Source organism: Formica exsecta, unplaced genomic scaffold (assembly GCF_003651465.1).
Source record: "Formica exsecta isolate Colony F162 unplaced genomic scaffold, ASM365146v1 scaffold419, whole genome shotgun sequence".
Classification (NCBI taxonomy): domain Eukaryota; kingdom Metazoa; phylum Arthropoda; class Insecta; order Hymenoptera; family Formicidae; genus Formica; species Formica exsecta.
In genome coordinates, this window is record NW_021851429.1 from 274163 (window position 1) to 301393 (window position 27231).

A 27231-nucleotide genomic window follows, 5' to 3' on the forward strand; every position below is an offset into this window, starting at 1 on the left:
GGTAATAATTTATTTAATCAACGATTTAATGAAAGGGAATCGATGTAAAGAGTATCGCGTTGATCAAAGGTTAACGGTAAATGTATCGAACACGGTGTTGAAACCACTTATTTTATTTATTCTTGGGGGAAGGAGGATCATAGAGAGGACACTTACCATGGTGAGGTCGCGCTTCCACGCGGTATGACAACGTCCGTCGCAGAGCGGACACGGCCGTTGTAAGGAATAACCGCCGCACTCGCTGCAGTCCAGGGAGACATGTTCCTCGCTCCACGACACTCCGCATCTGCACAGAGAATAAGATAATCGTCGTGAATGTACAAGTTGTCAGATGCGACACGCGCGACTGCGCTTTGTACAAGAATCACGAGTTCTTCTCGCGCAAACGGTGACTTGCATCGCGAAGAACTGTATCGTTGGGAAAAAATATCTTACAGATTCTCAATATATAATATATAATGCCAAATTTTTATGAGATAAGAAAATTACGTATTGATCAATAAATAAATATATAGAATTAAGAATTTATTGCATTTCCTAAAACTCAAGAGAGAGAAAGAGAATAAGAGCGGTTTTCTACTCTGAATAAAGAGATATCTTTTAGGAAATTAAACATTCTTAATTAATTGAATTGCGATGAAAATATTTCGCGAAAATATTGCATGTTATCATCGTGCATTTAGATTGCACATACCGAAAATGTAGGGTATCGATCCACCGAATAATTGTGTCAACTGTCACCAGATAAACTAGATATACCTATTATAGCCTCGTTTCCGTGACCGATAACACAGCCTAATAGAATTAACAAGATTTTCGTTCTCCAAATATTATATTACATCTATGCCAAAAGTTTCACAACAATTGGAAAAAAAATTGATTTTAACGCTTTCTTTGATTTTTCGTGGAATTCACAAATATTTACATTAGAAAAATATTTTTTATCTCGAGTTAGAAATTGAACATAATTGCGTCACTACGACGAATTGAAATTATTGTACTCTGGATCATACCGGATTCCATTGACTAGACAGTAACGTCACTCAATTACGTTGCGTAATGCCTGATTAATTCTCCCACAGTCTATCATAGAATTCCCCGCGCGGATGTAACTACGCCGTTGATTTATATATTGCAAAACGAACGAAGAGCAAAAATCAATCGTGAGACTTACGTAAAGCAGGAGTTCAACTGGGCGCGCAATTCCTCGATCGTAAGGATTTTGTCGTGGTATTGATGCGGCTCTTGCAGCAGGCTATCGTCCAAGCTGCCGCACAAGCTATGACAGGATAACGAGATGTTGCTCCTGTAAATCGACGAAAAAAAAAATCCACGTGAATTACACGTTCAATTTAAAATTCATATTTAATTCAAACTTAATCTTTCCAAAATTATTTTCTTTCTGACTTTTTATGACTATATGTATCGTGGTAAAAATTATATCATTATTATCAATAAATCGATTAGTTTTAGAGTTTCCATAGAAAATTCAACAATCTTACTTAATTTTTTTTTGCGTTTAATAATACTACCGTTCTATTTCTGTTTTTAAATTCGATTTATTTAATTCGGTAAAGCACTTAGTAAACTCTAATCATACATTATAATTAGATCGGTCGCAAAAAACTTCCGTTACAGAACACTGACCTCAATCTTACCGAGGACTCTGTATGTATATCTTTCGAGCACAGACCATATATTATTTAAAAAAAAAAACGCGGCATATGGAACGATATTATGGCGAGAGGAGAAAGGGCAAAAGTCCGACGACTTTAGATGTTTGCGAGACACATTTAGCTATTTCGAGATCTATGATTTGTCGAAATGAGAAAATAATACGAGAACAAACTACCTTGAACCTGCCGGTCGAAGAAAAAAATTGCCCATAGATTAATTCGAACGAGCGTGCGCATATGATAATCAGGAAGAAAAACGTTTCTTTCACGTGATGACTACGTGAACGCACGTGCAATAAGCCAGTATTGCGCGTATTCGTGCCGCGTTCGACGCAGTCACGCAAATATACGAGAGAACAAAGGCCGAGAACGAAGCTTCGTAAATGATAATAAATCGTAAAACAGCGAGATTGTCAGGTGATGGTATTACGCCAGATGAGCAATTATAAATTTTTTCATCGTAATAATTCTGTCTTGCCGAATTAAATATAATGAGATGCTGAAGTGAATAATTAAAACATAATAAAGATTTCACGGGATAATATGTATTTTAAATCGAAGCTGGCGTGTCTGAATATGTGATCGACTGATAATTGATATTTTGTACACACATAAAGATTCATTTTCACACAGATACCGATGTGGAATATGAAATTAAAAAATAATTAAACCGCGATAGAAAAAAAAAATTTTGTTTACGCGAGAAATTTAATCAACTTTTCTAAAAAAAAAAAAAAAAAAATTAAACGTATTTTTTTTTTTCTAATCTTGATGTTGAATAATACTCTCTCGATTCGACAACGTATAATGTCTAACGTTTCTTGATTGGTGTTTCCGCCTTTGTAAAACGCGCATGCAATGCGTTACGTAGGAAGTCGAGTTACGCGTTGCACATTTTGACGGAAACGTTGCAATCACTGGTTCGACTAACGTGCAAACCTTGCCTCTTTATTACGTTTCGCATTTAAGATTGCTCCGTTTGTATTTAGCATTAATTAACCGCGGAATTGCAAAACGACGATACGATTATGTAAGCGCGGTCGAAGCTTCTAGTTCTTAATCGTAAGGATACATTTATGCTAATCATTAAACATTATTTCCATATGTTTTCCATATGTTTTTATACATTTAATAGAAGATAAGGTTAAAAAAATAACAAGTCGTACACTTGAATGAATATTTAATTTAAAATGCAGCTGTTTTGTTTTTATCTCGTATAGAAAGTAAAATCATATTTCATATCGGGAAAAGAAATATTCGGGCAGGCAAAGGTCGGAATATTCCAATGTGGCGAGATAAGATTCATATGAATAAGCTATTGTTTTTTCTGCGACGGAAAAATTTGCCTAAAATCGACGCATTCCATAGCAGAAAAACCATTGGAGGGAAACGAACATGTGTCGGACAGACATTTGCAATTATAAGTCGCGGTTGTCCGTGAAAGAATTAAATTTACTAACCCGTGGCGGGAGAGGCTCTCGGTTGTGGCTGGCTGCACGGAAGTAACCGACATGTTGCACTGATAAGTGGGTACTGAAACATAAATGAGAAAAATATTTATAGTCACAGTCATTTTCAGTCGCACCATCGTTCTTACAAAATCGGGAGCGATAATGATTCTTTAAAATATTATAAGAAACAATCTTTTCTTACCAAAGATATCGATAATTACTAATAATAAGTTTGAAGTTTTGTTAAAAGTGAAAAATTTTCAGCGAATTAAGAGTTTATTCTGTTCGAAAGGATATTCCGAGGATTTCTCGATGTCGTAAGCGAAAATAACTGTTCTCTGGAAATCCCCAGAAGCTAATAGTGTGATAACGAGCATTCTTAAAGTATCGACATATGCACCGGACACGGTATAATCAGGTGTAGTTATGCATACACGAAAAGTTTTGCAAAAATTTGCCTTAGAAGTTTGATTAGAATCGGTATTATGATGACAAAGGCCAAGGTTAATAGCTAATATTCCACACATATATAAGCCTTTCATATTTCAAGATATTATATTTAGATTCCGAGGGTATATCGTACATGTGGCTATGTAAAAGTTTTTATTACGATTTTACAGAACCATTTTTGTAAAATCATAATAAAATATCTATCAATTTTACCGAGATTTAATTCAACAAAAATCTTCGATTGTTCGTGTTAGATAAATCTAGAATTAGTTTTAACACCGTGTATAAAAATTATTGTGTATAACGTTCTTGTATTATAGAAAATCAACTGCTTATGTTTTAGTGATTTATTAAGGTACCATATCCCCTGCGTGTGTGCGCTTAACATCACACGCTTAACATAAGTATGTATAACGATAACGAACGAAGGACATACTGCAAGAGTAGATTTCACCACGATCTCACCTTGGCACGAAACCCCGGCGTGCTTTTACTTTCTACGAGAAAGCATAGTCAACAAGACGGATATACGTGGTCTGTGTCGATGATATTGATAAAGCAATTCGGTTTCCATCATAAGTTGCGTAATCACGGGACGAAAGAACGACTTTGCATTTTTTCACCTATTGTTCGTTTCACCAATTTTCTGCTTGATCGATATCTAACAGGAATCTTGCCTACAAAATCAACGCGGGAAAATAATGCTCTATGACTTGTTTTATTTTTCTCTCAATCCTTGTTTTTATCAAATAAGATTAATTTACATGGTAGAGAGTGTAAATACAAGAGATAAAATGTCGATCGTATGATGAAAAACGACAGATATAATCGAGGAAACATCTGGTTCGATAAATTAGCCGGAGATTTGTTACAAAATCGTGAATCATTTTAAAATCGTCGATAGCCTTGCAATCATAGTGAAGAGAGAGTCAAGGATTTTCTGTGGCTGACACGTGTCAGAGACACGGATATATCGCTAGAAATGAAAATGGTCCGAGCATGAAACGGCGTCAGATAAGGAATTCTTTCGACAATCTCCGTCTGATACACAGTAGAAATAAATAACATCGCTGTCATAAATTATACAATAAAGACCTATAGATCTATATAGACACATTTCTCCAGATATTATTGATTTAAACGCGCGTAAGCGAAGAGAACAAATATAAATACAAGATATTTCAAACAAACTTCCTTATCATCGACATTCTTAAAATCCGTCATATTATTTGACGATTTTTTAGTAAATACGTAAAATATGTGTACTTTGCGTTCGAAAAAGAAAACGTGTGTCGAGTTAGTTTCGCGATTCCACGAGAATGAATTAATCGCGAACAAACGAGAGATTTGATTATTCGCAAATATTATACGATTCGTGTTTCGTTGCAGGCCGTATTAAAAGTGTACACACAGCGTAGGATCGATATCTCGCGTTGTCACCACCTAGTACTACGTCGCACCGAACCGATCGATTTGCATTTGCATTTATTAAACCTTCAGGGGACCATGGAACTGCGCGTTACGTATGCGTGCACGCGCCTCGGGTTCTCGTTTAACCGCGATAGCGTAATCGTTGATAAAACCAGTCACCCCGCGCGACCGCGCGAATTCCCGACATTCCTCGAGATGTAGTAATCGATATATATCGGCTTGAGTCGGCGCGCAAGAATGCAAACTAAACCCTCGAGACGATGTTTTAATAACAACGATCCAATGAAAGTGAATTGAGCGGACTGAAACGCCGATAACACGGGCAGGATAATATGCCAAATTGCAAGTCGCACTGATAAAAGTTTATCGTGCGACACGCTCGTACGACATGGTACGAGAACACGCCCACGAGCAGAGTTCTTCTTGAAATTGTACATTATTTCGCGAATTTTTCTATGAGCGAATCTTGTGGGCTTAACGTGGATGACACTTTGTTAGCATCGCGTATAAAATATACGTCAAAGATTTATCCTTACCGGAAATGTTTTCGTTTCTTAGATTATGTTTGCGTACGTCTTTTGCGCATCCGTTGCACAATTGTACATATTAACTATTATGTGACCACATTTCTTTTTCTTCGCGCGTCGTCGGCTACGTGGTAACCAATCTCGAGCAAATTATTATCGTTTTCCTCATTGAATAAAATTATGGTCGCCTGACCGCAATGTCCTATAAAAAGTATAATCTCTCGGTATCTTGTTTATATGTTACGCACGAGGACTCGAGTAAAACGCATTTTGCAATTATGGAGAGTTACGCCAATAATATATTTATTATCGAAGCACCCAACATCTTATCTAATATACAGAGATATAAATTATTAATAAATATCATATATTAAAAATATTTAAAGATATTAACGAATGTTTTTATTTAGAATTTGTTTTGAAATTTATCTCGAAAAAATAGCCAATGTGGCGGATAAAGAAAAAATTCCGGAAAGATTAAGAACCGCTATCTCTTTCCGGTACTTGATAATTTTGGCAACTAATGCGTAGTCGTCGCGTATCTCGTGTATGAGAATTATGGTACATGTCACAACTACATAATGTCATGTTGAGCATGTCTGATGACAGTGAGTCAGTAAATTAAGTAGACGCAAGTAATGTGTGTGATTACGTTAGCGAGCAACATCAAGAATTTCGAAAATAAATCTATGACTCTTCATTCTCAGAATATCATTTTCAAAAATGCCAAGATCGCACAATTTATTATAATTATACTTTATTAATTAGAAAACAATATATTAATTACAAAAAATAACAAATATAATCGATCTTTTTAATTCCAGAAAGTTTGTAAATTATTTCAATGAAAAAGGAAATAAAATAAAAAAAGCTATCCCTTTTGCGAAAAAATCATCCAGTTTCTCGAATTTTCGCGGAGAAGAGCAGGTGATAAAAAGAACGCGAATGAAAACTGATACCGAATACAAAGAATAACATAAACATAAACAATAAAGCGAGATCCTCGCCGGCCGTTCGCGACGCACCGTGAGATATTAATGATACTTCATTACAAAAATAGAACTATAGGCTACAACTATAGACATTGCAAACTATAAATAACCGGATTATATCAATGCCACTTCCGATTCGTTGATACGTATGAATGTATATATGCAATCTAATTCTTTTCGCATTTGCAAGCACTATTCTTGGAATAATCCTATAAGCGGATCGAATGTTATTATCGGATAAGATTTGATAGCTTCCAGCAACAAACATTATTTTCGCAAATGTTATTGTGCGTCACAGCAGACCCTATCAAGTTTGCAATTGTCGCAAATAAATTATTCAGTAGACTATTTAAAATAAATATCGATGACATTAGAGAGAGAAAATGTTACAAGATATGAGACAGAAGATTCTCCAAAAATTCTTTGCCTTTCTCTCTGCATATTTTCTCGGCCAAATCACCTCATGTAAGTCCAATATAGCGCCGCGGGTATAAATCATTTCGTATTCATTCTATCTTTTACGACGACGTAGCTTGAATTATGAAGCAGATTTTTCGTGACGAAGGATTACGCTCGCGAGATGAATGACGCCATAACCGCGACGACACAGATAACGTCAATTCCACGATGTTATGTGACGTTGGTCTCGGAGATTATTTATAACGTCCCTTCTCGCATAGAAAAGACCAGACGCATATATCGGTTTACGATAACATTTGCAAAGCTGTGATCGATGACCGTTCTTTGAGAAAATACAAAATGTGCTAAAGCCATCATATTATATTTCATAGAATTCTTTGAGAAAGATCGATTCGGATTTAATCACTTTGAAACAAAACAAAGGATTATTTCCAGAGAATTGTTAATCTTGAAATAATTAGAAAGAATTTCTAGGAGCATAAATGTATGCGTGGAAAGCATGTTTTGAACAAGCTAAGAAATATGATTTTACATAAATCACAAGAAAAACTCACACATTGAATGTAAAAATTATAGGATAATTTTTTATGAAAGATGCAAGAGATCAGCAATTTTCAATTGCATATGTAACTGATACACTATTATCAACCAACAACATCCGTGTTTATGTTACTTTACTAATGTCTACATTAATGACTTTGGAAAATGAGAGATTCTCGTTCAGTTAACGCTAAGTACTTCCGTAAAAAGTGCCAATTTTCCAATATTTAGTACAAACTAATAATTACGAACGCATTAGCGAGAAACAAATTTCTATCTACGGACTTTTCCATTTAATGAGTCATCTTCAAAAACTTGGGGCTAATTGGTCATATCCTTCCGTTAATAATTGCGTTTGAATTAGAATGCTGTAACTCATGTGTATTCTTAAAAAAACAAATTATTCAAAAGAATTAAGGTAAAAGAAATGAAAAAATAATTAATTTATTCTGAAAATTACAAAAATATTTCTGCCTGCTCTAATTAACTTGTTTAATTATTTGACGAATGCAATTATTCAAAATTAATGTACAATTACTTCAAATTTCGCGTATCAAAATTATCCAATGGTAATTTTCTCCTTTCTTTAGCTTTTAATCTTCTTGTAGCTTTAAATGAATCTCGCAGTTTCACGTTGCACGATACGATTCCCTTAAAGGCGAGCTCTCTTAGCCGCGAGTCTATTCTCTCTCGCGAACAATTAAATCCTAAGATTAGCTCGAGACATATCCGACCTGCTCCGGCATGTGAAACCAGTCCGCGAATCGTTTGGCAACCGGCCCGAGAAAAGGCTACCCGTCCACACAAGGATATTTTCGTTCCATTTAGATTCGACGGGAATAGAGACGATGAAATGCAAGTGGCTCGCGATTCGCATTCGCGGAACGCTAAAGAGTCGCTAAATGTATTATTTTTTTTTTTTAAACTAAAAATGCATTTTCTCAAAAAGATTAAATTGAGAACGTAAATTTTATGCGTGACACTGAAATATATTTTAGATTCCCTCCAATATATTGGCTAATCTTTTTCACTAAATATCGGTCTCTAAATGCCAGAAGAGATTAGGGAGGGAGAGAAAAATTTAAAAAATAAAATAAAATAAATTCCAATATCCGGATTTTCCCTCAATGTTTACAAAATAATTTTCGGTATTGGGGTTTCCACCGTTGGCGGCGAGAGGGCAGCGTGAATTGCAGCTTCCCATCGCCCTTCCGTAGGGTGGAAATCAGGCCAACAACCCACGAGAGGTACGCTGCTGCAGCTGTACGGATGAAGCGGCGCGGGGGCGTATCGGGATATCGATCGACACCGGGCTATTCTGGATAACACCCACACACACTTGCATACACATATACGACGACGGATGCGCGTTAGGTCGCGCCGGGATGGAATCAGGTCGGCTGGAAGGAGGCTTCCATGCGAAAGTGCGAAACCAGCTTGCGGTTTTGCTCAAGACCGATCAGTAAAAGGGAAGGTTCCCCCAGAAGAGAGTTACAGAGTCGCACAAAAATAATTTAAATAATAGTAGTAAATATTGGTGAAATAAAAAATAATTATTAATTCGTGAAATTAAAAAAAGTCACGCAGTTATCGATGTTTAATAAACTCGATATAAAATTCGATAGTTTATTGAAGATTAATTCTGTTGGATGAATAAACCGTTTTTCACGTAATATACGCTACTCGTACAATAAACGACGATGCATATCGCATATCGATAAATAGAAAGCAGCCGTGCAATTGCAGCAGAACGCTGAAATGTCGCGAAGCGTTAACAGGATTGAGAAATTAAAATTCCGCCTTCGGACATTTGCGGCCATGCCAATGGCATAACGGGTTCCCCGATGTCGCTTCTTACATTCGCGACGAGAGAAGCTGACGACAAGAAGGACTGACCTCGTTGCATTCGTAGCCGATAACTGCGCCATTTGTGTTTTGAAAGTGGTATACCTACTTAAAGTTACGTTTGCGATGTTTGCCAGCCGACGAGTCACCGACGGTCTCTTTCGATTGATTCTCGAATGAAATAGGGTCAATGCGATCCTCTCACGTGTACGTTTCGATAAATCCGATTAATTCTCATCTCAAGTATATATGTATAGTTACACAAGATGTATCAAGAACAGCATATTTGTTTTTTTTTACAGATAATTTTATTTCAATTTAATTAAATAAAAAAATTATTTATCATTTCCTAAGATTTTACTTTTACGTTACGTATCTCTATACGCTTTGAACATTTAACTTTAAAAGATTTAATCGCGCCTCTTAATTATACAAAAGATGTAATTTGTGTTTTCGCTATAATAATCGAGCGGAAGTTTTCATCAGAATTTTCCACTATGTCGACAAAGCGTGCAAAATGCACTTCCGCGATGCAATCTTCCGGTCGATGGCCGCCAGTTGGGCGCCGAACGAAGAACCCGCTCGTCTCGCACGCAAGAGTATTGATTCTCTTCCACAAGCTCGCGTTCATTCGGTCGGTCGTTCGTTCGTTCGTCGCAACGACGACTACGAAGAGGAGCGAGAAAAAAATCCTCGTGCTTATCGCAAACCATTAGGCGGGAAATAAAGCTACCTCTCCGGAGATTGTCGTCCTTCGGCCACCGGTTATTATCCGATTATTTAATTCTCCGCTTTGGCAAGCTTTCAATGACAAACGATAATATCGCGTGCTATAATTTTGACACGTGAAAAGAAGGCAACTGTTACAACTGTTATTTAAATTGCAACAGTGCATTATTCCCTGTTTCGTTAAAAATTATTATTTTACAAATGGCGTGAAAATCTTGAAATCTTTTCAAAAACTAAATATTGTGTATGAAAGTAAAAAATTAGATACACATATTTCTCTTTCTTCTCTCGTTCTACCTAACGTCTATCTATTTAAGGATTGGTTCAAGCCTTCGAGCTATTAACGAAATCTTATTTCGACGGCTGACAATAAACGTAAATTGCATTGCCATTTATGGCACCGGACAAGATTTATGGTGAACGTTCGTGTAAGCATTGTGTCATTCGAATTTATTGTAGTAACGTTGTTACTTTAAAACTCGTCAACTATTCCCCTTTTCCTGTCATGTCATTCTTTCCTGACTACAACTGGCGCCCACATACGGATGTATACAACGTGTACCATCGTTTTTACTGCGTAATTCGATCTTGCGACATAAAAAGAGAGCTATCTTTCTTTCTCTCTCCCTTGTTAGCTTTCTCGGAACGAAATCGTGGTGAAAGCGTCTCTCCGAGAGTCATCGCGGATGTATCAAAAGAACGGAATTACGCAGCTTCTGCTACGCATAGAATGAGGCTCTCGTCTGCTATGAAAGAGATACAAAATATTACATATTAATAAGAAAGTAAACAATAAAAGCTAAATCTGTTATAATAATTGCATATTTTTGTATACGAGACTAGCATCTTTCAACCTTCTCTCCGACAATAAAGCGTTTGAAAAATAAAAAATTAATAAAGTATAAACAAATACATAGATCTTATTTCGGTGACATAATTAATATTCGCTTTAAGGTAACAAAAATTGCAAAAAAAAAAAAAAAAACAAAAAAACAGAAAACAAGAATCTAGTTTTACGAGATCTTTTTGCGGAAAAATACATCCGTGAAAAATCGATTCGCGATATAAAACGAGAAAACGCGTACGATCTTCGTCCTAATTTAATTCGTACGGATTTTGCTCCGGGTATTTTTCCATTCCGCCCGTACATCAAAGGGAACCGTCTATCTAAAGGCAGCGCGCGTCGGTGGTCGCCCCTAACTCACGCAGGAATCTCGCGCCCCAAGTCTCTCGTCGATACATCATTCTCACTGTCGTTCCCTCTCACTCGCACAACTGCAAAGGGAGACGCAATAAATGAATGTACATACGACTTACTTGTCTGTCTATCTCTCTCTCTCTCTCTCTCTCTCTCTCTCTCTCTCTTAGTCGAATCGTTGAGGAAAAATGAGATCTCGTGTTAGCGAACAGCTGTGGCACTGAATATTGTAGGCGTCAGATGTTGTTTGCAATTCCTTGGCGCGTCCTAATAACGGTCACAACGAACGGAAATCGAACGAGATGTTCGCAAGTAAAACGTCGGAACAACCACTCTTAGCAGCGTCACGAATCAGACTGAAACCCCACGGCCGGGCGGGGTCCTTATATCAGTATGGTATAGGTTGAACGATGGTGGGGAGATGTTCCAAGAGTGGGGAAAGCGCGACACGAATTCTGCATTCTGCTTCTGCCGATTGCCGATGCGGCGCAGTATGCGCTCGCTCGTGCAGCGAATTGGTCTTTGACATATGTATATGATTTGGAAAATTGATGCCGACTTTTTTTTTTGAAACATTGGGGAGTATTATTAAAAGCTTGAAAAAATTAATATATTAAAAAATTCTAATGTAATAGAAACTTATATTAGAAAGTCTTAATTAGTTGAAAATATGATTATGATACCTTGTCTGATATTTTATATTTTCGAATGATGTAAAAATTTCCTCAAGTTTGTTTTGAAAAATATATCATTGAAATAGATATTGGAAATTGTAGCACATTCTATGTAAAAAAGTCGTAAAAAAAAATAAATTGCAAGAAATCTATTTAAAATTTCATTTTTCCAAATAACGTGAACTTTTTGAATTCGTCCCGGACAATTGACATTAAAATGGATATTGGGAATTGTAGTACCTCCTACGTAGAAAAATCGAGAAAGGAAATATATATATATTAGAAAGTTTTAATGATAGAAGCTTATATTATTATTATTATTATTATTATTAGAAAAAGTTTTAATTAGTTGAAAATATCATTATGATATCTTATCTAATATTTTATATTTTCTAATGAGATGGAAATTGCCTCAAATTTATTTTGAAAAATATATTATTGAAATAGATATTGGAAATTGTAGCACATTCTATGTAAAAAAGTCGTAAAAAAAATAAATTGCAAGAAATCTATTTAAAATTTCATTTTTCTAAATAACGTGAACTTTTTAAATTCGTCCCGGACAATATGACATTAAAATGGATATTGGGAATTGTAGTACCTCCTATGTAGGAAAGTCGGGAAAGGGAATAGATCGCAAGAAATCCGAACGCCATTCACGAGAATGGAGCTATCGAGAAGAGTCGAACATGTATTATTTTTTATCCCTGTCGACGCGCATGGTGTTCCAACTCGATGATCTTCAAAATTCATCGAACGAATATCGAGTTATCGATTTTCTGCCGAGAACGATTTTGCATGACAGTTCTCACGCTGCAACAGCGACTTTCTCAAAGGATAAGATCTCAAAGGATAAGGCTGAATCGATTTGTGAAATGAAAGGAAAAATATGCCGAAACACCCCTCGAAGATTTTCGGAGATGGAACGCAAAATATAAGAACGATAGGAATGGAACGAAGAGAAGCGTTCGATCTCTCGCACAGACGACTCTCACCTTTGCAACATAGTTTGACATTTTCAAATGTTTAGAAAGCGTCGGGATGTAGCTGAACAATATGTTATAAAATAATATATTCATGGTGAGAGTATTAAACTGTCTGGTAAATAAAAAATATAAGTACAATTTACAAGTAGCAGATTTTACGTCTATTACTTGATAACAATCTTTGGCAATATTATCGCAACGATATATCGCGATTATGATTTATATCTCTACATGCACATACTCACTTATTAAATAAAATAGGATTGTTATTTACTCTCTAAAAATTGGAAATAATATAATTTAATTTTTAATGTTAAATATAACTCCCCCCTCCTAATTACTTCCGCTAAAATTCCCGTTAAAGAGAGATTGATAGAAAATTAATTAACAAACACATATTAATTTCCATTTCTTACGTAAATATATAAATAAGTGGCCAGATGTGTTTTGCGTAATAAATTTCGGTTTCTTTCAGTTATCTACGACATTGCGCCGATAAATTACAAAAGCTACGATCTCGCGAATGTCGATGTACGGATCCGGAATGTTATTGGATCACAATCGGATGACGCAAAAAGCGTAGATATCAATGATCTATATCTCACTATACAATTTGTCGGACTTTATCGAACGTGTTTGTCGATAACTTACGATAATTGTCAATCTTGTAATTTGCCCCGCGTGTCAAATACGTCAAAACCATGAACATGTGACTGCGGCCTTAAAGCTCGAACGTATCATGCAAAATTACTATATATACTATATACATATATATGCATAATATTACTAACGTTTTACTTCAAATACGAGGTCGTTTCGTCACAAATGACACTAACATTCCCCTTCCATGATGTTCCATCCAAGATAATCGTACTCGCTTTTCCATCGGCGTATCCGTCACGTGATCCGCAGCTAATTTACCGAGCGAGTTAATGACTACCCGAGTTAATTAACTACCGATGCACACCGGATATAACGATGTTCATGTTAAAAGATTGAAAGAACATGTCGAAGAAAAAAAATTGACTTTCCTCCTACGATTTGTGGAATTTTTTCTCACTTTCCCTATGTTTAATAGGTTGAATGATACGCGTACGTGCGTCGAGGTCACGAGGCTTTGAGCAGTGCATAATGATATACCGTGGAAAAGGTTAAAAGTCCGTTATAAGGTAAAACGTTAAGAATATTCACTTTCCAGGTAAATTCCGGGTCTGTAAGCCAGTAGACTTTGTCAATGATTTCCGACGCTTTTTATCTGATTATGAATGTAAAGGGCGTGTAAAGAGCATCGGAGAGGAAATAGCTTCTCGTAAAATTTTGATTGACTGTAATGGACTTTATAAGCTCACTTTAAATAAGATCGATAATTCGCGACAAAATTATGCTGTAGCTTTCGTCTATGAAAAAAATATCACAGCTGTGAAAGAAAGCAGTTTGATGAATACTTTATACGTTAAATATTTCCATAGTTCAACTTTCAAAATGAGAAAAAAATTGAGCAATTAATCAAACGCTAATAGAAGAAATTTGTTCCTTTAACAATAAAGTACAATCGAACCATATCAACGGATATATACATGATAAACTCGCGATAATGCATCTGCTTAAATAATGATATCAGAACCTTGCGGTAACAATGTCGCCGAAAACTGATATACAATATTTCTCGACGCTTCAATACCCGTTAATACATTAATCTTGCACAGTCCATTTTATCAGTTTGGCGTAAGACTCGAGCTTTCTCCGCAGCTGTAAATAATAGTTACACGTGGTGTAACTATTATTTACAAAATCTTACGAGTGGGCGGAGTACACCAACACACAATCTGTAGGTGGCCGATGAATTGGCAAGACACGTGCAAAGAGTGCTATTCAATGTCCGTTCGAGCGTGTGCGCTTGTGTGGATGTATTACAACGATGAAGTAGAAGTAGACTGTCGCGTGCTAAGCATTCAAGCAACCTACACGTGGAAACACGTGCCGACACTCGCACATTTTTTTCGCGTCGCAATCTATTTGCGAACGCACGAGGCATCCCGCGAGTCATCATGCTCTTATTTTTTTTTTTTTTTTTTTTTTTTTTTTAATTACACAAACTTTTCAACGATGATCTCTAATTTTCCCGTAGTGAACATTAAAGCACAAACCACTTCCCACTCCTTTATTAATCCCTATCATGCAAAAACTATACTATAGTTCTTTATGAGAGATGCTCAAGGTATAATAATAATATACTCCCGATCGATATTGCACTTGTCACTGGTCAGTAAGTCCGGAACGACGTCATGGACATCGCATAATGACATCATTATAAAGCAGCTAAGAACATCAGCGATTTTTTACAATCGATTAACGCAAACGTGACGTAATTAATAATTGAATGACGACATCGCAAACATGCGGAATTTATATTTGTTTCACTGCGATTAATCTGAAGGAGAAATTTAATAGATTACAAAAATTACAAATGTAAGCTATAATTTAATGAGAAAATAATTCATATATTTGAATGAAACATTGGCCATGTTTTTGGATCATAAATCCACAATTTTATAGTGCGTTAAATAATTGCGACACTTGTAAAGATAACGTTGTCATTTCGTTAAGTATAATTATTTAATATTATCAAATTTTTTATGACTCCGTATGACTCTTTCACAAACATCAATTAAAAGTTTTATCAAATTTGTTTATAAGAGTAGAGTTTCTCTTTTTATTAAGAGTATTGATTTTCAATTATTTTTATTAATATCGCCGATAAAATATATCGTAACTGCAAAAAATTGTAACTTTTCACAATTATTTGTATAATAATTTTTTCTCTTGAAAAAGTTATTGGTTTATAAATTACAAAAGATACAAATAAAATATAATAATATTCAACACGGAATTGCACAGAATTGTAATATTTTTTTAGATATACTATTTTTGATGAAATAGCATTAGAAAATAATCATAATTTATATTGAAAATTCCAAAAATGCAGTTACAATATCTCTCATTGGTATCGTCGACACATGGTGTCGCCATAAAACTATAATATATAAAGTAACGTATACTTTTATTATCGAATAATTCATTATTGCAATAGCTACATAGATCACGTATACGCACTCGCAATTAGTATTCTAATTATCTTCGCGGTTGTGTGTGTGTGTGTGTGTGTGTGTGTGTGTGTGTGTGTGTGTGTGTGTGTGTGTGTGTGTGTGTGTGTGTGTGTGTGTGTGTGTGTGTGTGTGTGTGTGTGTGTGTGTGTGTGTGTGTGTGTGTGTGTGTGTGTGTGTGTGTGTGTGTGTGTGTGTGTGTGTGTGTGTGTGTGTGTGTGTGTGTGTGTGTGTGTGTGTGTGTGTGTGTGTGTGTGTGTGTGTGTGTGTGTGTGTGTGTGTGTGTGTGTGTGTGTGTGTGTGTGTGTGTGTGTGTGTGTGTGTGTGTGTGTGTGTGTGTGTGTGTGTGTGTGTGTGTGTGTGTGTGTGTGTGTGTGTGTGTGTGTGTGTGTGTGTGTGTGTGTGTGTGTGTGTGTGTGTGTGTGTGTGTGTGTGTGTGTGTGTGTGTGTGTGTGTGTGTGTGTGTGTGTGTGTGTGTGTGTGTGTGTGTGTGTGTGTGTGTGTGTGTGTGTGTGTGTGTGTGTGTGTGTGTGTGTGTGTGTGTGTGTGTGTGTGTGTGTGTGTGTGTGTGTGTGTGTGTGTGTGTGTGTGTGTGTGTGTGTGTGTGTGTGTGTGTGTGTGTGTGTGTGTGTGTGTGTGTGTGTGTGTGTGTGTGTGTGTGTGTGTGTGTGTGTGTGTGTGTGTGTGTGTGTGTGTGTGTGTGTGTGTGTGTGTGTGTGTGTGTGTGTGTGTGTGTGTGTGTGTGTGTGTGTGTGTGTGTGTGTGTGTGTGTGTGTGTGTGTGTGTGTGTGTGTGTGTGTGTGTGTGTGTGTGTGTGTGTGTGTGTGTGTGTGTGTGTGTGTGTGTGTGTGTGTGTGTGTGTGTGTGTGTGTGTGTGTGTGTGTGTGTGTGTGTGTGTGTGTGTGTGTGTGTGTGTGTGTGTGTGTGTGTGTGTGTGTGTGTGTGTGTGTGTGTGTGTGTGTGTGTGTGTGTGTGTGTGTGTGTGTGTGTGTGTGTGTGTGTGTGTGTGTGTGTGTGTGTGTGTGTGTGTGTGTGTGTGTGTGTGTGTGTGTGTGTGTGTGTGTGTGTGTGTGTGTGTGTGTGTGTGTGTGTGTGTGTGTGTGTGTGTGTGTGTGTGTGTGTGTGTGTGTGTGTGTGTGTGTGTGTGTGTGTGTGTGTGTGTGTGTGTGTGTGTGTGTGTGTGTGTGTGTGTGTGTGTGTGTGTGTGTGTGTGTGTGTGTGTGTGTGTGTGTGTGTGTGTGTGTGTGTGTGTGTGTGTGTGTGTGTGTGTGTGTGTGTGTGTGTGTGTGTGTGTGTGTGTGTGTGTGTGTGTGTGTGTGTGTGTGTGTGTGTGTGTGTGTGTGTGTGTGTGTGTGTGTGTGTGTGTGTGTGTGTGTGTGTGTGTGTGTGTGTGTGTGTGTGTGTGTGTGTGTGTGTGTGTGTGTGTGTGTGTGTGTGTGTGTGTGTGTGTGTGTGTGTGTGTGTGTGTGTGTGTGTGTGTGTGTGTGTGTGTGTGTGTGTGTGTGTGTGTGTGTGTGTGTGTGTGTGTGTGTGTGTGTGTGTGTGTGTGTGTGTGTGTGTGTGTGTGTGTGTGTGTGTGTGTGTGTGTGTGTGTGTGTGTGTGTGTGTGTGTGTGTGTGTGTGTGTGTGTGTGTGTGTGTGTGTGTGTGTGTGTGTGTGTGTGTGTGTGTGTGTGTGTGTGTGTGTGTGTGTGTGTGTGTGTGTGTGTGTGTGTGTGTGTGTGTGTGTGTGTGTGTGTGTGTGTGTGTGTGTGTGTGTGTGTGTGTGTGTGTGTGTGTGTGTGTGTGTGTGTGTGTGTGTGTGTGTGTGTGTGTGTGTGTGTGTGTGTGTGTGTGTGTGTGTGTGTGTGTGTGTGTGTGTGTGTGTGTGTGTGTGTGTGTGTGTGTGTGTGTGTGTGTGTGTGTGTGTGTGTGTGTGTGTGTGTGTGTGTGTGTGTGTGTGTGTGTGTGTGTGTGTGTGTGTGTGTGTGTGTGTGTGTGTGTGTGTGTGTGTGTGTGTGTGTGTGTGTGTGTGTGTGTGTGTGTGTGTGTGTGTGTGTGTGTGTGTGTGTGTGTGTGTGTGTGTGTGTGTGTGTGTGTGTGTGTGTGTGTGTGTGTGTGTGTGTGTGTGTGTGTGTGTGTGTGTGTGTGTGTGATGATCCGCGTATAGCGTATAATTCTGGGCGCAAAAAAGTACTCCACGATCGAGTTTGCGAGCGATAATTTAGCGCGTAATAAAAGCCATGCTCGTATCTGGTTTCTCGTGATCGTCTCGATCGCGATATCGCGAAGCAATAATTATTCACGCTGTTCACTGTGCTCCTCATGTGATAAGATCACGTGAGAGCCGGCAGTCTCGTGATACCGGAGATTAACATATTTTTCATCCTGTGCTTTCGCGTAACAAGCGCCTGTCACGTTTTATTAACTCCCGACCTCGATCAAAGTTAAATTTCCGAAAAACATGAGCTCTCGTCTTTATTCTACTTAATACATTGCTCGCAAAAATTTATCATCAAAAAGACATTGATATATTTGACATTAAAATAGTTTTCTTTTCAAAAAGATTTACGAGCCGTTTATTTCATATGTAAATTCAACGCAAAAAATGTTTCATAAAATGTAAAAAAAGGATGTTTCTTTTCCATACATGTTGCACACTGCAGCTGATTTAAATTAAAAAAATTATTTATATAGTTTTTACTTTAACTTTGGTAATACACGAGAATTAATATTCCAAATAAATACACAATATAAAATCCGGATTTATGCACAGTTTATTTGAATATTTCTCAGAGAAATCTTTTTAAATTGGCAGTATTATTGGTTCGATACGGTAAATACATTTTGTACAATAATGATAGCGAGACGCTACCAAGTAGCTTATCCGGAATTCTTACGTCAACTATGTTATACAATAAACTCTCAAAAAATATATCACAGTTTTACATAATAAGATGTAAATTGTCATCAAAAGTCAATTAAAGTAATTAAATGGATTAACGTAATGAAATGTATTGTAATATATCAATCGCTTAATTAATAATTAATTTAAAATTTTTTAAAAATATATTATTTCGCATAAATTTATTTTATATTGCCTTAAATATGTCGCGGCGATAATGAATTAAATTACTTTACATGATGTTTAGTGCTCATTTTCTTACGTTATATAAAGTGTTATTATTTATCTCGAGATTCACTCGATCGAGATTTATCGTGTAAACTGTAAACACGTTCGGCAAATCTAATTATATTCTCGAATACTATTATCCGCGCGAATATTTAATTTTAACTGTATATTTACTTACTTATGTTAAAATGTGTGCAATATAGGTATAATCCCACATTTATAAAATAAATTACAAATTATATATTATATTACCAAATTATATAATGCAATCCTCCCAAAAGGGGTACACCTTGACATTAGTGGGAGTGCTTCCAGTACCTGGAAAGTTTATCATGAAGGAGAAGCTAAGTACACTCAAATGACTCGTGACAATGCTGTAAAAGCTTTGTTATAAGTCGCAAATAATTCACATGTAGAGAGCGTATTTAATACATTAAGCGCACTTTATTGCGTCGGCTTTTATGTTAGTGTGTCGCAAATAATTAGTGGCTTGTGTGATATTTCGCTCTGATAAGCAATTCGATTTAGATCGATTAAAATTCGATCGATTTCCCGACAAAAGCAGGGAGGAATCATCCTCGTTCCTCGTTTAGTTCTCGTCTCTTGTTTTATGAATAAGCTACGTAAAATAGGTTTAAAAATTGGCGTTCTATCTCCTAAATTGCACCAGTTTTATCGCTATGTAGACCTGTATAATTTTATGAGAGAAATTATTGGACCCAACGGCAATTTAAGGCGGCCGTAAAAGTGGTTGTAAACGCATCCATTCAAGGACTCGATAGATTAAAATTTGAAGGATATATAAAATGCATTTCCGCGAAAGATCGCGACGCTGTCCTTGAGCTAACATAAGTTAAATAATGCAATGTATAGGTCGCGTTTCGATCGTCGATATCGTCCAGAAACAGTTTCGATTATTTATGATTAGCCGGGAAGGCCTTTGATTTCTGCTAAGTCTATTAGCGAACCCTTGTCCAATGAATAAAACAAATAACAGATAAATCGACATCGATAATCAAAGAAACGTAAACATCTAAAAAATCATGTTCATTAGCAAGCGAATTAATTGTTTATAATCCCTCGGGAATAAGACTTCGAGAAAAGACAAACAGATAATAAAATCTTTATTCTCGATTTAATTCCGTGTCAACTTTTTATTAAGAAAAAATACTAATACGCTTATTAAAATTTTTTTCTTAATAGAAAAATAATTTAGATGTATAAATATAAATCAAAATAAATAATCCGTTCCAAGTTATATATATATGAGATATTAAAAGCGAAAAGTCACATTTGGCGCGTGCAAAAATCTCTGTAAATTATTGTAATATGTTTGACGTCATTATTGAATGTTCTTCTCCCCCCCCCCCTCCCCTCCTTATACAGATTCGCGAATAGACTATATAAAATATATAATGCATATATTTGTATTTATCTTACAAATTGTATTAATATTTTCATGACATAATAACGCGAAAAACAAGCTTTTGAAAAAACAAGCGATTATTTACAAAAAACATTACGAAAAATGCGTATAAAAAGATATTAAATATAAATATCCACTTTTCGAGCAAAAAAAAAAAGAGATGCAGAAAAATTTTCAATGTTTATCAAAACAATATTCTTACATGCAATGGAAGCATTCGACAAAAGCACTGATAAGAGATATTGCAATTGCAAAACTTATAATTTTTTTCGACACAATACTATTTGTGCAATATATTGCTGTTACACGATAAAGAGAAATAAAATATTGAGTAAATCGAATATTATTATTAATATATACAATTTTCTGCTGCGTATTGCTAATGAAATAGCATTGGAAGACAATACTAAGTGAAAATGACCGAAATGCATTTAAAATATCTCTTATCGGTGTCATCGGAATATCCCATCCATCAGTAACTACGCCGTTATCTCAGATGTCATAGACAAAATACCATACAATCTCTCCGCCTCACACGATCCTTAAATGAAACCAGTTTAAGCCAGTCATAAGAAGATGTGAATCGTCTCGTAGTGACATTAATCGATCATACCATGTTCAAATAATCTCGATTAAAACAATTCGAAAATAGACGAAAAAGGATCGCGCATATTTAAAATTCAGTCGAGAAACCAAATCGAATTGTTTATTCTAGAACAAAAATTATTCTTTATTTTTTTATATTTTATATAAAATATTTTAATAATATACGATTGTGTACTTTGCTGCGAAAAGAAATCTATTCCCCGTCGTTAATATAACGCCCGTAAGTCATACAAAAAATTTCCATTCATGTTATTGTTTCATTAAACTACAGAATATTAAGTGCAATCGCCAATGTTTCGACCGATAAGAGATTTTTATCTTACATGGCTCTGCTCTGATAAACTTTATCGCAAACGGAAAAAATGTAAAAGTGGAGGAATATCGAATTGAATGTCACCAAGCATGCGCTTGAAGAAACGTCGATTTCTTGTTGTGCGGTGCCAAATAAATACGATAAATCGATAGACGTCATACATTTTATTCTTGCTTCAAAATTATCACTTAATATTTAAATCAATATTTGTTAATTAAAGTATTTTACGAATATTCGAGAAGTATATTTAAGAACTTGTAATATTTTCTTGTTGAGATCCGATCTGGGTTTAAAATAATAAAGATTGAGATATTGTTTTTGAAATATTAATATTTAGAAATATAATTTCTTTTATACATATACCTTTTAATTTCATCAAATTTATATCTTAATATATATATCCCTTATATTTGCACTGCATACAGACAATCTAAATTTTACTAAATATAAGAATAAGCTTTAATCTATCTTCAATATATATTGCTACGGGAAAGCCCTGTCTGTGTTTTATGCGATGAACATAAACACGGATAAGCGTAAATCAGATGAATGCAGTTCAGATGAATGGATGAAGTTCGTAAGCTTTTTAATGTGCCGTTTCGAAAGTCACGAAGCGGTCCATAATATACGCTCGTGAAATTCATCGCGTCGCGGTGGAATTCTCAGGATAAAAGACTAGAAAAAGATAAACACGGAGAAAGGAAGAGCGAGATATAAAAGAATGTCGGTTTTTGCGACTCTCTCTCCGTCTGCATTCCATGATACAAGCAACAACCTTACAAATGCATCGCGCGCACGCGCGAAGGAACGCATCAAAACATCGAAAAAGCGTAGCGATCTCGATCGATGATAAAAGGAAATGTTAATGATACTATCGATTCTTCCATTTCTATTTTAATATTTTACCAGATTAAAAATATTTTTGTCTAAATATTTTCAAAAATTTGATAAAATTTTTTGATTAGAAGGAAATTGAAGGAATATAAATAAATTCGTATAGCTTATACATATATGTATATATTATCAAAATAATAAAAAAGTATTTTATTTTTCAGATAAAATGCTTCTAAATAATTTTGTTAAATTTTTCAAACACTTAATCCTCTAACTTTTCATGTGTCGCATAAAATGTTAGAGACTTAATCTAAGTATTTAGAATGTACATATTAGTAAATAATAAATGCAATGTTATAATTATTTTTAAAAAATTGAGAAAAAGCTGAATTACGCAATAATAGATTTGTATCTATTAAATAAAAATCCAGTATGAATTTTATAAAAATGCATAGATGGAAACAACATCAACGATATAATATATATATTACATACACAGGCGGGACGAATACTCCAAGTCCGTGAAGCGCCATTTAATCTGCGTAATGCACTTGCAAGGTTGCAGTAAAATGTACATTTCTCAAACTACAAAAGTAAACACAATAAAACGTTTATATGTCGCTCTTTCCAGGAAAACAGATATGTCACAAATTTCTCATCGTTTCTATGAAAAGATAAACCGATCTGTACGAATCACGTCTTATTCTACAACAGTCTGCAAATATTCGTATGCTAAGAAAAAAATATTTGCACACTTTATGTATTTTTAATGAAAAACAGACATACGTTATCGTATATAGTCGAAATCGTGGAATTGGAAAAACACAGAATCATCTCCCAATATTGAATATTTTTTTACATATGAGATTTTCTTAAAATGCCAAACTCTTTGCTTAATGTGTAATAAATGCTATCGAAGCAATGTAATATCTCAAATTATGACACGAGATAAATATCCTTTCCTCTATCGAGTAATATTCTGTAAAAATTGCAATATAATATTGGAAAAAAAGCAGAGCTACAAAGAAAAAAAATGCCTTTAACGAGATTAAATCTAAAAAAAACATTCATAAAGCAAAATATTTCTAGAAAAAAATATCCTTAATATATAAAAATAAAAAGTTTTGAAAAGAAATTTGCGAGCGACATAAGAATATACAGGCATGTAACCAACCGATCCTGTGTGAAAACAAGTTCTCGACCTCTCAAGGCCGTTTCTGCAGATTCCAAGTTCAATTCCCGAGCCATCAACCTTCCCGGAAAACACAAGAAAGAAGAAGAAGAGAAACAAGATTCTCGTTATTCTTCGATGTACGCGCGTGACGCGTATAAAATTCCTTGAATTTCATCGTCCAAACTCAAATTGAGTTCTCTTTCTGTATGGAGTTCTCTTACTTATGAAAAGAAACATTTGCAAAAATAAATGTAAGAAATTCTTTCCGCATGAATACAGAAGATTTCTCTGGAAGTATTTAAATTAGTCGGATTGTAACTCATTTATAAAAGGAAACTGGATTAAAACGTTAAACTACGTTAAAATTGAGACTTGATGAAGCAGGAAGAGAATGCTCGAAGAATGCTGATATTTTTTTGCGAGGAATACACGTAAGGCGCATACAAACCTTGCATGCGATCCTTGGCGTTCTGCTTCCGTCATTTCAAAGTACTTGATATATTGAGTATTTTCTGACAAGGACTTTGTACGTCAATAAAAGCATTGAACAATCGCTAATATTTTACATGTCAATACAAACCATTTTTACGCGTCTAATATAAATAAAAGCTAATCAAATGTAATTGAGAATCTAATAATTAACAGAAGAATTAAAAGGAGAATCTAATAATTAACATTAATAATTAACAGTTCTATAACAGAGTAGATTGGAAATTTTTTAAATAAAATTTTACGTCAATTTTAAAGTCAATATTTATTAATAACTCCAATTTTATCAATTTTAGATTTGTCTTATTGTTAATATAAATGCAGTGTTAGCAAATTTTTTACAAGAGAAGAAAGATTTAATCTTGTATCTCGCATTGAGCATTCAGATTGGTTTGTGTACGGGCCTTAATTCCCATCATCTGCGATGGAGGCAATAAATCTCGACCTTGAAACGCTTTCCCCGACTAACTCGATTAAGGTATATTGGATTAATGAGTGATGAGCGATAGTCGTATGACGCACTGTACGCGTAAATGTCGATGCACTTTTCATATGCATTTACGGTGATTACGTCGTCCTTAATATTTCCGCAATTGTCTTTTGTTTCAAACGCAGATATTTTTCTGAGATTATTATACATTAACCTTTCTTAATTTGTCAAAAGAATGATTCTATTAAAATTCGATCTAGTAAAATATTTTATTAATTAATTTTTAAGAGATTATAATAGTTGGCGACAAAAAAGAACTTAATATAAACCCCACAGCTTTTTCCCGTACTGATATTTTTCATGAATCCATAATATTGAAAGAATCCACAAATATATCATATATTATGTTATAAATAATATAATTATAATCGTGTTTTAAAATTAATATAAGTATATACGCAATAATTTTTTTCTTTAGTCACAAATTATACTACTATTCTATCCACATAATGGATCATAAAAATCTCATCGTGATCATAACTGCTGTCGATCCGCACGATGCATGTATCTCGCCGGAGCTTTTTTATAAGGCCGTAAATTATAAAATTTTTTCATAAATGGTGATAATAAATATGTACCATTTACGCTCAAGCTTAGACGGCAGACTTGAAAGTCTCGGGATGGGAATTGTCAGGACCGTGGTTATGCTCACCGAGAGAACCGTCATTTGAAAACTGTTTATCTCAAGTCTAATTTAATTTCCAATCCATTCAATGTTAAAAAAAGAAGGTTCTATTTAATTTTAATTAATTAAAAATTTAATTTTGATGAATCATAAATTATGAATAATCCCTTAATTCACTCTGATATCTCGTTTCCGGTTGCACTTCGTTGCTCGCGATTCGCGTGCGCTCGTTTCAAAGTCGGCGACCAGAGAGAGGATGAACCGTTTAATAATTGCATACCGCAGTACGACCGGTACAAATGAGCAAACTAAATAAATGGTCCGTACCATTGCGTGTCGCACGATCTTATATTTTATTTAACAAGGCAAAAGGGGCCAGACGAGCTACGCGTGTTATCCAGACGGCTTGGCCTCGCTCCTTCGATCCACTGAATTTTCCCCAAGACATCCTTGCGCGACATCGGCTTATCGATTCGCATGTCGATCCAGAAATTTATTACGGCGCGTTCGCATTTCCATCAACGATATACTTTCCGCAACTTTGTCAAGGGACTTAGTTGAATAGTTCATTCTCGATCCTTGTGTCACGCGAGCGCAGTCTCTTTTTGCAGATTTTAAATTCATGAAGAATTTATCTAGGACATCCCGCCACTACCGCATTACTTCACGAGAAGAATTCGCGATGATAAAAGTTATACTATTGATTGATAGGGAATGCATGCTCACGAATTTGCATAATAATACAAGAATTTTAGATTTCTTATTGGCTTCTTCAATTATTCGATTTCTTTTGATTATTCTTTAATTAAGGATCTGAAGAAATATTTTATAATTCTTGTTTTAAGGAGAGTAAATGAAATTGTATTAAAGAAATGTGCGGAAATAATACGATTTTGGGCGGTTTTTAAATTTTCTGATTTCGCGTACTATTCAATGTGATTTGTGAATTATGGTATAACCGCGCGTACATAATATATATATGTAAATATATAAAATTATAATATGCTGCGAGCATTATCTAACGATTGAGCGTTTTATGAAATATTTACTTCCAAAACCGATACATATACAACACTTAACTTCAATGATACGTTGAACATAAAATGTGGAATATAATCATGATCTTTTCTATATTTACAAAATTTTTAAATAATCGCTGAAAGTTTAGTTAAATATATTTATGACGAATATTTAAGCTATATTTTTTGGCTAACTGCTGTTTAATTTTTCCTCAAAAATATATCAGGATTGAAGACAGATTGATGATAGATACACAAAATCGAATTGGCTTTATAGCGTAATTTCATGAGCGACTCCGTAAATCAAAACTTAACGAGTTCGTTCGATAGCAGCAAAGCGGAAATAGAAGTAAATTACAGGAACCAAAATAGAATTGAAATTTTCCTATGCGAGTATTTAAAACTGAAATATTCCGAGGTCATAGGTCCTGTGTGCGGTTACGTTATCGGTTCACAGTTCGCAGAGAAAGTTTCCATCCTCGTTCAATTTCACTGCTCGCGTATTTGAAATAGAGATATCATTCGCGTCTTTGCTCTGATTCGTTTAGCCCTCGCATAATTTCATCATTCATCGGATGCAAATCACTTTTGTGGCGCGTGCGTTGCTGTAATAAACGCAGGAAATTTCTGTCTCAACTGCGTAATTTATCTCGCGTACATGAAATTCAGAATTGTATGCGTTGTCGAAGCCAGACAACGCTATCGCAATTTGTCAACTTACCAGCCTGGCGCCTCGTTTTTTAACGCAACAATTTATTCCGATTTCTTATCTTTTACACATAAGCCAAGCTTCTCTTTCGTAAAAAAAGAGAGTAAGACACATTATATTAAGACATTTGTACATATAAATCTTGTCGATACGCCATAAATTTTCTTTTTCTCCCAAATATATTTCCACAAATCTTCTTTATTCGAAAGATCTGTTTTTAATGCATGTTATACTTATACCTCTTTTACAAAAAAGAAAAAAACAATTACACACAAACCGCAAATTTTATTCTAGCACTTCGCAATTATTAATGTAACTGATATATATATGTATCTGCTACATGCTTGTATATATATATATATATATATATACAGATGTACGATTTATACATACATATTAATTGTGAAAGACT

The 27231-nt window shown here is 35.3% G+C and overlaps 1 protein-coding gene across 2 annotated transcripts in view; it reads right to left on the reverse strand.

Moving 5' to 3' along the window:
- Positions 1–27231, reverse strand: part of LOC115240166 (protein pinocchio) — a 41320-nt gene that overhangs the window by 3160 nt on the left and 10929 nt on the right. The window contains exons 1-4 of one of the 2 annotated variants that reach the window (XM_029815142.1): positions 11267–11321; positions 3137–3209; positions 1175–1306; positions 157–286 (exon numbers count right to left, since the gene is read on the reverse strand). In XM_029815142.1, coding sequence (XP_029671002.1) covers positions 157–286; positions 1175–1306; positions 3137–3209; positions 11267–11306 — 375 coding nt within the window. In that variant the 5' untranslated portion in view covers positions 11307–11321. Of the gene's footprint in view, positions 1–156; positions 287–1174; positions 1307–3136; positions 3210–11266; positions 11322–27231 lie in introns of those variants that run through there. The other variant, XM_029815141.1, reaches the window with a different exon arrangement.